This window comes from Doryrhamphus excisus, linkage group LG17 (genome assembly GCF_037039965.1).
Source record: "Doryrhamphus excisus strain RoL-2023G ecotype Guam linkage group LG17, RoL_Dexc_Guam_v1.1, whole genome shotgun sequence".
In the NCBI taxonomy this organism is placed as follows: domain Eukaryota; kingdom Metazoa; phylum Chordata; class Actinopteri; order Syngnathiformes; family Syngnathidae; genus Doryrhamphus; species Doryrhamphus excisus.
The window spans coordinates 12,034,355-12,051,645 of record NC_136373.1 but is presented as its reverse complement, the minus strand read 5'-3'; the positions used below and the strand labels follow the sequence as shown (position 1 = coordinate 12,051,645).

General features: G+C 37.1%; 1 protein-coding gene across 4 annotated transcripts in view; it reads right to left on the bottom strand.

The window, feature by feature from the left end:
* Positions 1–17,291, bottom strand: part of LOC131137422 (F-actin-uncapping protein LRRC16A-like) — an 87,302-nt gene that overhangs the window by 20,056 nt on the left and 49,955 nt on the right. For 2 of the 4 annotated variants that reach the window (XM_078798320.1, XM_078798321.1), the window contains exons 11-23: positions 15,962–16,056; positions 14,562–14,648; positions 12,495–12,598; positions 11,064–11,141; positions 10,588–10,664; positions 7,260–7,364; positions 7,116–7,185; positions 4,178–4,189; positions 2,843–2,924; positions 2,658–2,757; positions 2,479–2,533; positions 311–483; positions 163–231 (exon numbers count right to left, since the gene is read on the bottom strand). In XM_078798320.1, the coding sequence (XP_078654446.1) occupies positions 163–231; positions 311–483; positions 2,479–2,533; positions 2,658–2,757; positions 2,843–2,924; positions 4,178–4,189; positions 7,116–7,185; positions 7,260–7,364; positions 10,588–10,664; positions 11,064–11,141; positions 12,495–12,598; positions 14,562–14,648; positions 15,962–16,056 (1,107 nt within the window). The remainder of the gene's footprint in view (positions 1–162; positions 232–310; positions 484–2,478; positions 2,534–2,657; positions 2,758–2,842; positions 2,925–4,177; positions 4,190–7,115; positions 7,186–7,259; positions 7,365–10,587; positions 10,665–11,063; positions 11,142–12,494; positions 12,599–14,561; positions 14,649–15,961; positions 16,057–17,291) is intronic. The other 2 variants (XM_058085366.2, XM_058085367.2) reach the window with 1 other exon arrangement.

Below are 17,291 nucleotides of genomic sequence, written 5' to 3'. Positions count from 1 at the left end.
AGGATTTAATAAGCTTTGCTTCTTCCTACTGATTATGGGATGCATTCAATTGTAATCTGATGCATGTTCAAATGAAATAAAACCATTACCATTACCATTACCAACATCCCAAAGCGCTCATACTGCTGCATTCACACACAGATGCCTATTCAAGAACCGTACTTCTCCAGTGCTGCTGCTACATCCTGCAGGCCTTGAGGACCAGTGTTGTTCCTATCCCAGATCACTGTCCTGCAAAGGTAAGCACAATGTTACTCAAGCTGTTTCGGTACAGCATGTACATACCTAAACGACTATTATGGACACTCACCGAAGTTTGGAGTTGATCTGCAGCGCCTTAGCCAGCATTTTGGCACCCATGTCACCCATGGCGTTGCCGCTGATGTCGAGCCTAGTGAGTGACGAGTTGCTGCCGAGTGCGTTCAGAACGATGGTTAGATCGCTCTTTAGCCGGGAGTCGGCGAGAGACAGAGAGGTGAGGGGCTGGACAGTGAAAGAAGAAAAGATGATTGATGCACGGTCATCCTGCATTCATATGTTTTTGGGCCACCTATGCATTTTGAAGCAGTAATAGATGTGCAGTATTCAGCCAATAACATATTAGACATGATACATTTTTAATGAATCTCTTGTATGCCCGTGTGATTTTGTTTATAATACTGTAATTTCCATGTGTGTGGTGTTAAGCCAATAGAGAATTAGAATCAAAACAGACGCAGCATTATTATTTCATGTCTTGTTTGAAGAAAGGGTGCAGAGCGAATTATTTACAGCCTGCATGTGCACACAGAGGACATTAGATATGCAAATTTCAGCAGCTACAAGTCTCATTAGTTGTCCCATGTTGTAAATGATGCCGTTTTATATCGCTTTTGTCCTAATTGTTTCACAATATTGCCTCTCATTTGTGCAGGGCAGCCAAGAAAGATCTGATTTTGTGTTACATGCCTGGTAAACAATAACGCTCCAACCCATGTGTTTACCATTAAGAAAGAATCACTTAGTTTAAATGGTGTTTTTTATTAAAAATATGGCTTAAAATATAGCAACACCATCTTATTTAACAGCTAATTCTTGAGGAAAGGTGCCTGTGTCCACAAAATGTAGTTATAAGTCTCGTTTGTGACCTCCGGCAAAAGCAATTGACTCTCACATTTCCTAATTAATCACCAAAATTAAGAAATCACCGCTCGGGGTTTGCATACACGCACGCTCTGTTTAATTAGAGTGAGGAAATGAAAAAATGTAAAACCTTACACTGGCGCAAAATTAACCATTCATTAAAAAGATGGGTTGTGCTTAATAATGAAACAGAGAACAGAACAGAACATGTGGAAATACGCTTTATTTCTGGATTCCTGCCTGATCTATGAATATAGATATTTTTATTGCATTTCCCCCCCAACACATTGTAATTGTTTCATAACTACCTTGCAGGATTAGAGGTGGCCAGAAATATTTCAATATTGAACAAAGCAAAATTTGTTCTCAATCAGAAATCAACTCCACACTCTTTATTGCTCTCTGGTTCTACCATATCTTACTTATTGTGTAGAAATATGGGCTAATAACTATAAAAGCAATCTTCACTCGCTAAATGTACTGCAAAAAAGGTCAGTAAGGATAATTCATAATGCCGCCTACAGAGAACATACTAACTCCTTATTTCTAAAATCACTAATACTTCTACTTGCTGATATAGTTCATCTTCAAACAGCTAAAATAATGCATAAGGCTAAAAATAACCAATTAGCTAAAAATGTCATCCAATACTTCTCTACAAGAGAGGAGAAATATGATCTCAGGGAAGAACTACATTTGAAACACTTATATGCTAGGACTAAAAAAAAAACTATATTATGAAAGCAGGAAGTGAACAAATCTAACAGTTACTGATTGTAAAGTACCAGCTGGAGGGGTAAGCTTTGCTTCTTCCTACTCCTTTTGGACATGTGGAACTGTGAACTGATTATGGGATGCACTCAATTGTAATCTGATGCATGTTCAAATGAAATAAAACCATTACCATTACCATAGATTCATATTTTTGTACATTTAGGTGTGTTTGCAGATTGTACTGTTTATATTCATCATTAAATATGCTAACAAACAGCAAAATGTCAAACCGTCCCTGTGGAAAAGGAAGCTAGTGTTACACAATACTGGATATAGTGTTTGCATATCACTTATTTCCCTGTAATCTGAGCCTTCATGCTCAGATCCCCACACGTCTATCTCCTACACCCAATGAAGCACCCATATACACCGCTACACTATGACCATGTGACACATTCAGTAGTCAAAAAAGGACCAGCACTCCTTATAGCAGGCATGGGCAAACTTTTTGAATCATTAATAATATTGTGAAATTTAATTACTTCTAATTGTCCATATTGTACTAAGCATCTAAACCATTTCCTGTCTAAACCATCATAGTTCATTCTGAGTTCCAGACAAACCAGGAAATGAAAGACTCACCAACTCTTCCTCCTGGATCATATGGACCAAGCTGTCCAACACTGGAGCGAGGTTTCTAAATCAGATAGACGACAAAAGGAGAGGATGAAATCACACACCACATACAGTATAAGTCTAGCAATATATATCTGATCACATCATCACACTTTTTTATTAGTGTAAAACCCTGGTCTCCTTACTTGGACTTGATGTTGTTGAAGTTCTTCCCCAGAGATAAGTGTCTTATGGAACGGTTTCTAGCCAACCATATTAGCAGCGTGGACAGATCTGAGTCCAGACCTGGATTTAAAAAACAAACAAACAAAAAACATGAGAAATGTTCCATTAACGGAATAATTCCTTTTCCAGCTGGCAGGTGCCTCACCATTGTCAGAGATATCTAGGCTGGAGATATTTGGAATCTCAGCAATGCAACCTTCAAGTATTTGGGAGCCTCCAGACCGCAACTGTTGTAATAAGAGTACAAAGTGAAGTCATACAATTACACAGCCACACATAATGCACCAGACAAGGTTGAACACTTCACTACAATCTGCACAAAAACTTACACTAAACCAACTGTGACTGTTAATCAAACTCACAAAACTACTGCGAACATGCAACAGATGACAACTGTAAATAATAATGATATTTAGAAAAATATGTATTTTGCATTTCTGTGTGGAGTTGGCACGTTTTCCCCATGCATGTCTGTGTTTTTTTCGGGTACTCAGGTTTCGTCTCATATTCCAAAAATATGCATGTGAAACCTGGAGACTCCAAATTGTTCATAGGTATGAATGTGAATGTGATGGTTGTTTATCGTATGTATGAATGTGATTGTGAATGGTTGTTTGTCTTATATGTTTTAAATTAAATTAATTAAAATATTAAATGGATATAATTTGGATGGATGGATGGATGGATAAAATATGTTTTTTTAAATAATTATTGCAATGACAGGCTGGCTGAATACACTCTGGCCACAAGAGTAGGTACACTAATGTCTTAGACAACAATCTCCACTGATAAACATTTCTATTTCTCACTGACACTGTCAGAGAAGTAAAATAGTACCATCAGTAGTATCGTCTTCGTAAAGGATGAGTCTTTACATTGATTCTCATTTGAATAGGTTGGTGTACCTAATGCCGTGGCCAGCAATTATAGATACAAGGGACATATGATATAAAATAATGACATGGACAATGGAGCACCACCTCGTTGAACCAGTTCATTACACACAAAATGATGGAGAACGTTTTCAGAATGAGGATGAACACTATTAAGGAACAGTAAACTTACACCAGATGTTCAAAAAAATGGTAATGGTAATGGTTTTATTTCATTTGAACATGCATCAGATTACAATTGAGTGCATCCCATAATCAGTTCACAGTTCCACATGTCCAAAAGGAGTAGGAAGAAGCAAAGCTTATTAAATCCTACCCCTCCATCTGGTACTTTTACAATCAGTAACTGTTACATTTGTTCACTTCCTGCTTTCCTAATATAGTTTAAGTTTTTTTTTTGTTTTTTGTCACGTACCGAAGTACGAGGTGATATGACCATACAATGACATAATGGGTACCATAGTAAGTGTCAATATAGTGATATGTATCGCACATCACTATATTGACAGTTACTATGGTACCGATTATGTCAAAAATGAAGAGCGATGAGAACTTAATGAAGTAAGCAGGAGCACATTGGTACTTACACAATGGCCAAGCTTATAGAGGCATTAGGGGAAAGAAGAGGGTGTCAGACGGAAGCCAACGACGAGCAACAAAACACACAAATGCTTAATGACCATACAGTCACACTAAACACCGCTGACACACACAGATTTGGGAGTCATGCAAAAGGGTTCGTTAGAAAACATGGATACATCCCTGTTGTTTCAATGTGGGAATATTTCTATTGGCATGTGGAATTGAATTTCGGCAAATAATAATAGTCGGCAAAAGTTCTATTTTTTTGTTCCAGCAAGGATGAAAATGATGTGTGTGTGTGTGTGTGTGTGTGATACAACAATTAGAGAGGGAAACTGAACACTCCCCGCACCACCACCACCACTACCCACCTCCACCCCGCCTGCTGTCTGCCAAGTATTTCATTATACAGCCTCTTAATAATACTTGCCAGCATGTCACCAGCCTGTCAAATGGTTTTGGAGGGGCTGCTAAAAAGATGATTGCATTGCGGGAAGATCAGCTTAAAATGATTACGTACCACATGCGCCACACTTTGGTTTAAAAGGGTTCTTGAACAAAGGCTTCAGTGTAAGTCCATTTGCAAATATGTGCCTGCATTTCCATTATTATCAGACTTTTACTTAACAGTATAGATGCCTCCTCACAATAAATGCTCATTTCCATCCTTAATGCCTTATTAAATTTAGGTAAAAGATAAATGGTATGTCGGCACTGACTTTCACACAGATGTCAAATTATCAAAATGTACATTCAGATTAATCACAGTTTTCACATAAATTAACTATGATTAATCACTATGTGTATGTATTTACAGCTTCATATGAACATTCATTCATTCTTTTTCTATACCACTTATCCTCACTAGGGTCGCTTCGTATGAACAGAAAGTTGAAATCAAGCAAGTTCGGTTTTGCGTTTGCGTTTTTTCTTTCTTTGAGGGGTGTATTTTCAACTTTGCGACAGACGTTTTATCAGAAATCAGAAAGAAATTACCAAAAATCAAGGATTTTTTTTTATCAAGGATCATAAATGTTTTTAAATAATCAAAAATGTTTTTAAATTAAAATTTGGAATATTAGGTTATTTTTAATATTTTCAAGTTACAAGTATAAATGATTACTTGACAGTCGGTTCAAGTCCCAACCAGTATTTAAGCTTGTATTCGATTACAATATTTCTTTTCCCAAATATTAACAATGGCATTAATGACAAAAATAATCTGCAAACATAATAATGATTTGGAAAATGAAAAAATATGGCTTTCCATTTCTGTTGTGGTTTAAAAAAATAAAAAATTAAAAAAATAAATCAAGCTAAAAGATACCGCACGTCTGAAAAGCTATTTGCTTAGCATCGTTGTGTTAAATAGGAGAACATTTGAATCACACTTTGACCGTGCTAGGATGAGCAATACAGGCTTGAAATGCACCACATAATTCAAGTTGAATTCACATGTTTTTGTCGCAAACTGTACTTCCACATTACGACTGATGCAGTGATCTTGAATGCATCATCATGTAAACAACTCCTGGACCGCACTGAGAGCTGGTTATGTCCTGCTCTGACACAAATACAATAAATTATGGGGATGTGCATTACATGCACCAATAATTGAGTTTTGAGTGTGAGTGATAAGAATATACAGTTGTTGTTTTTCTTTGTGTAATAAAGATGTTGTTGTTAAGAGGGTCCGTGAATGCACCTTGCGCGCATGTGGTGAGGGTAAGAAAGTGATGTTCTGAGGTTGAGATGTGTGTGAGTTGCATATGGTGTCGGAATTGAGCAATGTTGTTGATGTAAGTGTCAGACTCTGTGTGACTCTGTGGGGACACTACACGGTGCCTCAGTCTGCCATCATAACAGAGACATGTTGCTTGTCATGATGTGCATGCATTAATTACATCAAATATTTTTTTATTAATTATGGTGATGGTAATGGTTTTATTTCATTTGAACATGCATCAGATTACAATTGAGTGCATCCCATAATCAGTTCACAGTTCCACATGTCCAAAAGGAGTAGGAAGAAGCAAAGCTTATTAAATCCTACCCCTCCATCTAGTACTTTTACAATCAGTAACTGTTACATTTGTTCACTTCCTGCTTTCCTAAAAAAAAATTTTTATTTTTTTATTTTTTGTCACATACCAAAGTATGAGGTGACATGACCATCCAATGACATAATGGGTACCATGGTAAGTGTCAATATAGTGATATTTATAGCACATCATGACTGGTTCAAGACTCTTCATCCTTGTATTTAGCAAACATCAACTGCATTGTTGAACACCAAATACAGCTTATTGATTATTGACTGTATTGTTTCTTGAATTGGCTCATCGTTGTGCATTGTTTGAGGGTCTTACTCAATCCATTCCATAGTTTGATTCCACATACTGAAATGCTATGGCTTTTTAACGTAGTCCTAGCATAGAAGTGTTTCAAATGTAGTTCTTCCCTGAGATCATATTTCTCCTCTCTTGTAGAGAAGTATTGGATGACATTTTAGCTAATTGGTTATTTTTAGCCTTATGCATTATTTTAGCTGTTTGAAGATGAACTATATAAGCAAGTTTAAGTATTAGTGATTTTAGAAATAAGGATGTATGTTCTGTGTAGGCGGCATTATGAATTATCCTTACTGACCTTTTTTGCAGTACATTTAGCGAGTGAAGATTGCTTTTATAGTTATTAGCCCATATTTCCACACAATAAGTAAGATATGGTAGAACCAGAGAGCAATAAAGAGTGTGCAATTAAATTATTTAGTTACCACCGTTAACAGGTTATTTTTGACAGACCTACATTGTATAAAAAGATAAACAACGAGAACAGCGTAGTGGGGGAAATGCAAATGTACAACATTTACATCCAAGAGATGCTATGTGTCATGAACAGGATGATTTGTAGGTAGAAATGAATGATGGAGAAAGGTCTCACCTCACAGCAGCTGAGGTCTAGAGATACATCTGTCACGTTGGGGTTACTTGCCAGACCAAGCAGGAGAGCTCTACAAAAAAAAAAAAAACAATTACTTTGAACTAGAAATAACATTTAACAGCCATGTTGTTGTGGTTCGCTCACTTGAGGACATCTGGCGCCAGCTTTGTTCCAGACACATTGATGGAGCTGAGAGACATGGCACTGCTGAAGAAGTGCTTAAATGATGGCGGCACCTCTTTGCCTTTCCTATGGGAAAATATTGCATGTTGTTGTTAATGTAATGTTTAGTAAAGGCACTGTTCAGGGCAGACTTGGGTTTGTACCAGGCAACTTGCGGGGCAACTAAGGGGTCCTCAGTAGGACCACAGCTAGCCATTCGGTACGTCAGAAGGCTTGCTGTTGTACCGTATATGCCTGTCTGCGTTTGTGATAAAGCTAAGTTAATGGGCTGTTAATGATCGACCATTATTTATATGCAAATTAGGTGGCAAATATCGCCTATTTTGTGTGCGCTAGTGTATTGTACTGACAGTTCAAGTGCTAGCTAACCTGTTGCCGCCCTTTCCTTTTTATTTATTTTTTTTATTATTATTTTTTTGCCACCCTTTCCAAATACAGTATATGTGTGTGTGTGTGTGTAGTATATGTGTGTGTGTGTAAATTAGCATGCGCTGTTCTAAGCTTGTGACTTGCATTTATGCTAATGTTCATTAATTACAGAAACCAGACCTATTAAGACATACACACGCGGACAAAATTGTTGGTACCCCGCAGTCAAAGAAAGAAAATCCCACAATTCTCACTGAAATCACTTGAAACTTATAAAAGTAACAATAAATAAAAATGTATTGATAATTAAAAAATCAAAATCAGCCATGTTCAGTGTGGTACACACCTCGTCACCAAACAGCACAGTGACTATTTGTCACCCTTTAAATTGGCAGACTTACTGATTATGAGTTTGAAGACACCTAATTATGATGTCAATTAAAGGACATGTGACTATGGTCAAATTGTTTTGAACAGGTAACATCATTTTTGTCCAGGCCTGTTTCATTAGTTTATTTTTTTTAATAATTATGTTAATCAACAATTCAAAAGTGATGGCTGATTTTGATTGTTTAATTTTCATTCATTCATTCATTCATTTTCTACCGCTTTTCCTCACAAGGGGGGGGTGCTGGAGCCTATCCCAGCTGTCTTCGGGCGAGAGGCGGGGTACACCCTGGACTGGTGGTCAGCCAATCACAGGGCACATATAGACAAACAACCATTCACACTCACATTCATACCTATGGACAATTTGGAGTGGCCAATTAACCTAGCATGTTTTTGGAATGTGGGAGGAAACCGGAGTACCCGGAGAAAACCCACGCATGCACGGGGAGAACATGCAAACTCCACACAGAGATGGCCGAGGGTGGAATTGAACCCTGGTCTCCTAGCTGTGCGGTCTGTGCGCTAACCACACGACCGCCGTGCCGCCGTTTAATTTTCAATACATTTTTATTTATTAAGTGATTTCAGTGAGAATTGGGTGATTTTCTTTCTTTAACTGAGGGGTACCAACAGTTTTGTTCATGTGTGTACGACTCACAAATTAATCTGTTGGATGGAAATTGGACTGTAAAGTAATACATTTCACACAGTTCTGCTCCTGTGTCCGGACTTGGAGTTCTGGTGTGGATGAGGAGCTCTAGCGAACCTACCTAAGCTCTCCTACCCACAGCGCATGACATCAACTTTAGAACTCCACAAAAGACTCCAGAATAGTCTTCCTTCAGTACACATTTATAGCTGATGCAATGGCCTGAAACCAGTGATCATCATTTCGACATAACCATTCTCCTGCCAGCGTGTCATTCCCACTCTCCACTGACAGATCTCGTCATGCTTTATTTGTCTGCTCTTTCTCTCCTCCTCCGCCTGTCTTTGCTCATGGTTCACCTTCAGTCAACCCCCCCCCCACTCTCATTCTCTGCTCTACTCACCCCTTGATAAAAACCTCAACTCCCCTGAGACTCAGGAGAAAGAGACATAACACTATGGGGCCAAAACTCCAGCCTTTACCATCTGTTACACACATCATGAGTGCAGATATATTATACACCTGACAGTCTTCATTGCTTGCTTGTCATGACACCCAGTCACCAGCAGGTGTCACACAGCAATGTACTGTAGCCATATTGATGTTATTATGGCCTTGAGGGAGCAGACCGACCTCACAGCTAGGAGACCAGGGTTCGATTCCACCCTCGGCTATCTCTGTGTGGAGTTTGCATGTTCTCCCCGTGCATGCGTGGGTTTTCTCCGGGTACTCCAGTTTCCTCCCACATTCCAAAAACATGCTAGGTTAATTGGCGACTCCAAATTGTCCATAGGTATGAATGTGAGTGTGAATGGTTGTTTGTCTATATGTGCCCTGTGATTGGCTGGCCACCAGTCCAGGGTGTACCCTGTCTCTCGCCCAAAGACAGCTGGGATAGGCTCCGGCACCCCCCGTGAGTGATCCTTGTGAGGATAAGCGGTAGAAAATGAATGAATGGCCTTGAGCAGGTGTCTCAAACACGCGTCCCGCGGGCCAAATGTGGCCCGCAGGACACTAGTTTGAGGCCCCCGCCTAGATATGAAAGTTTAATGTTAGTGTGGCCCGCGCAAGTTTGATATGGATGCTGTATGGTATCATGTACCCAGAAAAAATGATTACGTTTGATTAATGTTCATGTTAAAGGTTAAAGGTTAATAGTTATCCTCCCTATCCGTGTGGAAGTGGTAAGTTTTTGGCTATTTAAGTTTAAAGGAAATAACTTGAAGGCTACCGTTTAGGTCGCTAGCTCTCTAGTTTGCGAGTTAGCATGTGTCTCAAGACCCTGCAGTTGCGCAATATGTTGTAAATAAAAAGAGTATAAATGTGACTATAGTCGTGTTTTGTCATGTCTACAGGGCTCTAATAATGCTTTGTTCATTTTAATCTGAAAAAAATAATTTGTCTACCCACCAACTATATGTGGTTTCTTAAGTTTTTATTATTTGCCGTTTTATTATTATTATTATTATATTTATTTATTTATTACTGATTGATTGATTTTCTTTATTCTTGATTTGTTTATTTATTTTTCATCTTATTTTGTGTAGAAAAATAAAAAGTAAGATATTTGAGAACAGTGGAATGTTTTATCAGAGCTTTTCTTGTAGAAAATTGGAACCAAAGCAAAGTTTTTTACATTTTTTTGTTTTTAATAAATGCGTTTTTTTTTGGGGGGGGGGGAACCTGGTGCGGCCCAGTCTCACCCAGACCCGAGCTCCAGTGGCCCCCCAAGTATATTGAGTTTGAGACCCCTGGCCTTGAGGGAGGGAGTATTACATACTATGTAAGGCAAGGTACCTATGCTATGTTCAATCAGTGTATATGTATTTGAACATGTACAAGTAACATTGACAGAGTTAGAAATGCCACAAGGGTTCTCACCTGTGAGGAAAGACGCTCTTTGAAACGTTGAGAACAGACAGGTGTTGAACCGAGCCTCGCAACAGAGCAGAACAAACCTGAACAACAAAACAATTACAATAAAAGATAATATGTGTAACATCTACCAATCATTTACCTCCTACTTACAAGCCAGTACACCGTTTAAATGGCTTTGAAGCTGTCATTTTAGGATACAATTACTACACATTTTAGTGTTAAAGCTCAGTATCAATATCTCCGTTGGCTACATATCAAACAAATCAATAAGCTGTATTTGGTGTTCAAAGACCCTCAGTAATACATCACACACAATACAATTCAAGTATTTTCTGTTCATTTGATTACATCTTATGTAAAGACACAAACAGTCACTACAACTTCATATGTATGTTATGTTATATAGTATATCTAGAATGATGTATGTCTAAACAGTTTCTATATGTATCTCTACTAAAGTATCTCTAAACAGGACTCACATGGTCCAATGAGCAGTCAGTGTTGGAGAGGTCGAGAGTTGTCAGGTGGTTGGGCTGGCTCAGGAAATGGTACAAATGCTACGAATAAAAAATGAAACACATACACACTATTAGGGATGAAAATGTAGACTGATTTTCAGCGTTGATCTTAAAATGGTAATGGTTTCATTTCAATTGAACATGCATCCTATTACAATTGAGTGCATCCCATAATCAGTTCACAGTTCCACATGTCCAAAAGGAGTAGGAAGAAGCAAAGCTTATTAAATCCTACCCCCTCCATCTTTTACAGTCAGTAACTGTTACATTTGTTCACTTCCTGCTTTCCTAATATAGTAAAAAATATATATATATTTATTTTTTACATTTTTTTGTCACGTACGGAAGTAGGAGGTGATATGAGCATCCAATGACATAATGGGTACCATAGTAAGTGTCAATATAGTGATATGTATAGCACATCATGACTGGTTCAAGACTCTTCATCCTTGTATTTAGCAAACATCAACTGCTTGTATTGTTTCTTGAATTGGCTCATCGTTGTGCATTGTTTGAGGGTCTTACTCAATCCATTCCATAGTTTGATTCCACATACTGAAATGCTATGGCTTTTTAACGTAGTCCTAGCATAGAAGTGTTTCAAATGTACTTCTTCCCTGAGATCATATTTCTCCTCTCTTGTAGAGAAGTATTGGATGACATTTTTAGCTAATTGGTTATTTTTAGCCTTATGCATTATTTTAGCTGTTTGAAGATGAACTATATCAGCAAGTTTAAGTATTAGTGATTTTAGAAATAAGGAGTTAGTATGTTCTCTGTAGGCGGCATTATGAATTATCCTTACTGACCTTTTTTGCAGTACATTTAGCGAGTGAAGATTGCTTTTATAGTTATTAGCCCATATTTCCACACAATAAGTAAGATATGGTAGAACCAGAGAGCAATAAAGAGTGTGGAGTGATTTCTGATTGAGAACAAATTTAGCTTTGTTCAATATTGAAATATTTCTGGCCACCTTATGTTGTATATTTGTAATATGAGGTTTCCAGCTCATATTTTCATCTATTATGATCCCCAGAAATGTATTTTCCTTCACCCTTTCAATGTCTACACCGTCTATTTGTATTTGTTGGTACGTGTCCTTTCTGCTGTTACCAAAATATGATAGAAATGTTTATTCCTCAGACTCTGAAAAAAGAATACATGCTTTTTCTCAGAAGATTAATGAGATCAGTGTTGTCCTCTGTCATTGGTAGGGTACAGAATCTATCAGAAACATAATTTGATGCCTAGCTACAAATGCATAAATTAATGACATGGATGTGTATGTATCCTGTAGTTTTGAGTGTTCCTCCATTGAGCGAAATGAGTGTAGTTTATGAAATGTCAGTGCAAAAAGGAATAAGTCTGCATGAGTTTCTTTGTATGAACCTGCATGTCATCTCCTCTGAGGATGTTCCCTGAGAGGTCCAGATGGACGAGGCTGCTGGGGATGGACGGGTTGGCACTCAGTGACTGGCAAAGGCTGTTCACCCCTGAAACACACACCATGCAGAAGCAGCGTCAGCATATTTCACGTCCCTTATGTCTCCACTTGATGTTTTGCCTGCATATTGGTGAAAATATCCGGGGAAATGAAAAGCAGGAGACCACCAAGTGAATGCATTGAGAGGGAACTTCTATTGGTTAGCTTCTATTGGAAATACTACAGCTTATGTCATGATTGACAAGCAATTTAAAAATAAGATATAAAATCAGTGTCATCATTAACCTCTAGACAACATACTGAAACCTGCAACAGTGATTATGATGGAATAAAACCCATTTATGTAGGTCTATGGGTGTGCATGACACTGACATATGACATATGACATATGACATATGACATATGACATATGACATATGACATATGACATATGACATATGTCATGTCTACAGAATGACTCACATCCTAATTTATCTAGGGTTTTGAGTCTGTGAATGTATTAATTTGACAGTTTGTTACATACATAAGGGGTCGGTAATGGTAAATATTGAAAATAAAGAACAAGGTAAGTAAATGTTTGACATTGAGGACATACCACAAATCAATTTTGAAGAATTCCAGCAAGCTACACTTTTGGTAAAATACATTTAAACATACAATGGACCTTATTATACAAACTATTAGTTTACAATTTCACATAAAAAGCAAAGATAAACTATAAAAATAATTGTTTCAGGATATGACAGAACATAAATAAATAATAATATAAATAATATATTATATACTGTATATATATAATATATATTATATTATTATTGTTATAATATAATAATATAAAAATTAATAAATGTATTATGTTATTATTAAATATTCAAAGTTTGACAGAGGATAAATAAATAATAAACAGTATATTATATATATAATTATAAATATATATTATTATAGTATGTATATTATATTATTATATTATATATATATTATATTATTATTATAATGTATATATTATAATATAAAAATAAATAAATGTATTATTATTCATTCATTCATTCATTTTCTATGCAAACATGCCAACTCCACACAGAGATGGCCGAGGGTGGAATTGAACCCTCGTCTCCTAGCTGTGCGGTCTGCGCGCTAACCACTCGACCGCCGTGCCAGTATATATTATTATATTATATTATTATTGTTATAATATATATATTATAATATAAAAATAAATACATTTATTATTATTATTATTAAATATTCAAAGTTTGACAGAGGATAAATAAATATAAATAAATAATAAACTGTATATTATATATAATTATAAATATATATTATTATATTATAGTATGCATATTATATTATCATTATATTATATATAAAAATAAATACATTTATTATTATTATTATTAAATATTCAAAGTTTGTCAGTCTGTCTGAAACAGTCTAGTCAGTCCAGTTAAGGTTTAATTTGGTGTAATAAAAATTATATTTAAGCAGCTTGAAGAAATGGAATCACCTGTGGGCACCCTGGATATTGTTCTTAGCACACTGGCTCATTTGGGAGTTTGGCTTATAGATCAAGGAGGGCTTCAGCTTCTGCAGCTGAGCTGAGCTGGGCTTTGTGGAAGCAACACTACCCTGCGGAAAATGACAGCTCTTTATTGATTGGCGTCTGGCAACGCTGTTTATAGTGCATGACTATAGACTGTCTTGTGCTACGGCGGTTACTTTGATGGTTTGATGGCAAACAAAGATGAAATTTTACCTGTGAGTCATTATTGACAACACTTGGATTTAATCTCAAAATTTGCATCGCTTTTGTTATGGAATACTGAAAACGACTTCATGGACAGGACTGTGATTAGTGCAGCAATTTGGTGTCATTAGCATCACAGCAGTGGGAGCAATTAGATGAAACTGTGAAATGCATCTGATCACAACACGCATGTTAATAAGAAGTAACTGCAAGAACACAACCCCCCTCCCCCCAACCATTAACTATGGCGGACAAGGATAACACATACCTTTGGGTGACAGAGAGGTTTTCGAGAAGTTTAAATGCGTGAGCCCAATACGAAGTTTGGCAAACTGATTACCAAGGGAGGCGATACCTGCAAGATCACACACAATCACAGCGGATGCAATTATTATTATTTAACATGTGACATGTCACTGATCTTATTTCATGTATTTTATGTAGTTTCACTGTGTGTTAATAGTTAAAATAATGTTTAGACCAGGGGTCTCAAACCTGCGGCCCGCGAGACGCTAGTGTGAGGCCCCCACCTTGATACCAAAGTTTAATGTTGAAATGACAGCTTAAAGCTGTGTGCACACCGGGCACAATTAACATGATTTTGCCCCACCCATACTGTTACCCTACCCTGTTACCCCGCTCTGTTTTGCTTTGGATTAGCAATGAAGCTAAAGGCTTATGACGCTGGGTACAAATAAATGCAGGAAATGATTTGGAATAAAACGGAAAATACACGTCAAGATAAAGCATCTCATCAAACTTGTTGTTAAAGTTACGATGGTGCTCCCAGATGGAACTGAGTACGATGCTAACTTGCTAATTGGGTCAAATTATTAAGTTTCATTAATGTTCATGTTAAAGGTTAAATAACTGTTAATACTGTACATTTGAATTTGAAAAAAATATTTCTCTACTAACTGTATGTGGTTTCTTACGTTTTTCTTATTTGCTGTTTTATTATTATTTTACTTATTTATTACTGACTGATTTATTGTCTTTATTCTTAATGTGTTTTTTTTTTATCTCATTTTGTGTATAGAAAAATAAAAATTAAGATATTTGAGAAGAGTGGAATGTTTTATCAGATATTTTGGTGTGGAAAACCGGAACCAAAGTACTGAAAAAGTGTAGGGTATAGCAGAAGCAAAAGCATTGAAGATAGTTTTTTTATTGATTTTTTTCCCAGTTTTTAATAAATGCGTTTTGGGTTTTTTTTTTAAACCTGATGAGGCCCACCTGATTCACCCAGAACCTAGCTCCGGTGGCCCCCAGGTAAATTGAGTTTGAGACCCCTGGCTTAGACTGATACTGCAACTTGGTTTCAATTTATTGGTAACTGTATAATTAAGGGAATTGTTTTGTGTGTATTATATAACTCACAAAACTGCATCCAAATATTGTATATATACCTACGATAAATGTAGCCAACAGATAAACTGAAAATAATACAATATACTATAACAAACTGCCCCTTTTGTGAAGATCCTGAACATGTACAGCATATTATTGTATATAATTCACTCAATACATTCACAAAATACAAAACAACATTACAAAATACTTCAACTCATTCAGTGTCATTTTAAAATAACATTTAAAAATATATTCAAAAATATTTTAAATATAGTCAACAGTCAGATTGATGTAAACATTGTTTAAATATAATACCTCTGTCCTCCAGTGGGTTGTTGGCCAGATTGATGGTGGTGAGTCCTGAGTTGGGGTTGTGTGCGAGTGCAGTCGCAAGCTTCTGGGCAAAATCACTTCAAAGTACAAGAGATATTATAAGTGTGCTTGAATTTTGGCAACAACATAAACATTGTAAAAATTGTACGTGTAAATGTACAGTAACTAGTTCATCAACAGTATTACCTAAAAACATTAGACGTATTTAGTAACTAGGGGTGTAACGGTATATATGTTTTCGGAATCTGACTTTTCGGTAAGGAATATTCGATATTCGAACTACAGAGGCAACAGGAAGTACAATATATCTTGCAATAGAGTCAAGCGTCTACTTTATCTAAATACAGTGGAGCCCAGTATTTACTCCATTATGACAATGTGAAAAGGTTTTTTTTTACTTTTTTTGAATTGATTAAAAATAGAAAACAAAAAAATCACATTTACATAAGTATTCACAGCCTTTGCCATGAAGCTCATAATTGAGCTCAGGTGCATCTTTTTTCCACTGATCATCCTTGAGATCTTTCTACAGCTTAATTGGAGTCCACCTGCAGTAAATTCAGTTGATTGGACATGATTTGGAAATATAATAACTGTCTATATAAGGTCCCACGGTTGACTGTGCATGTCAGAGCACAAACACCAAGCATAAAGTCAAAAGAACTGTCTGTAGACCTGCGAGACAGGATTGTGTTGAGGCACAAATCTGGGGAAGGATACAGAAAAATGTCTGCTGCTTTGAAGGTCCCAATGAGCACAGTGGCCTCCATTATTCGTAAATGGAAGACGTTTGGAACCACCAGGACTCTTCCTAGAGCTGGCCGGCCTTCTAAACTGAGCGATCGGGGAAGAAGGGCCTTAGTCAGGGAGGTGACCAAGGCCCCGATGGTCACTCTGTCAGAGCTCCAGCGTTCCTCTGTGGAGAGAGGAGAGCCTTCCAGAAGGACAACCATCTCTGCAGCAATCCACCAATCAGGCCTGTATGGTAGAGTGGCCAGACGAAAGCCACTCCTTAGTAAAAGGAACATGGCAGCCCGTCTGGAATTTGCCAAAAAGCACCTGAATGACTCTCAGACCATGAGAAACAAAATTCTCTGGTCTGATGAGACAAAGATTGAACTCTTTGGTGTGAATGCCAGGCGCCATGTTTGGAGGAAACCAGGCACTGCTCATCACCAGGCCAATACCATCCCTACAGTGAAGCATGGTGGTGGCAGCATCATGCTGTGGGGATGTTTTTCAGCAGCAGGAACTGGCAGACTAGTCAGGATAGAAGGAAAATGAATGCAGCAATATATAGAGATATCCTGGA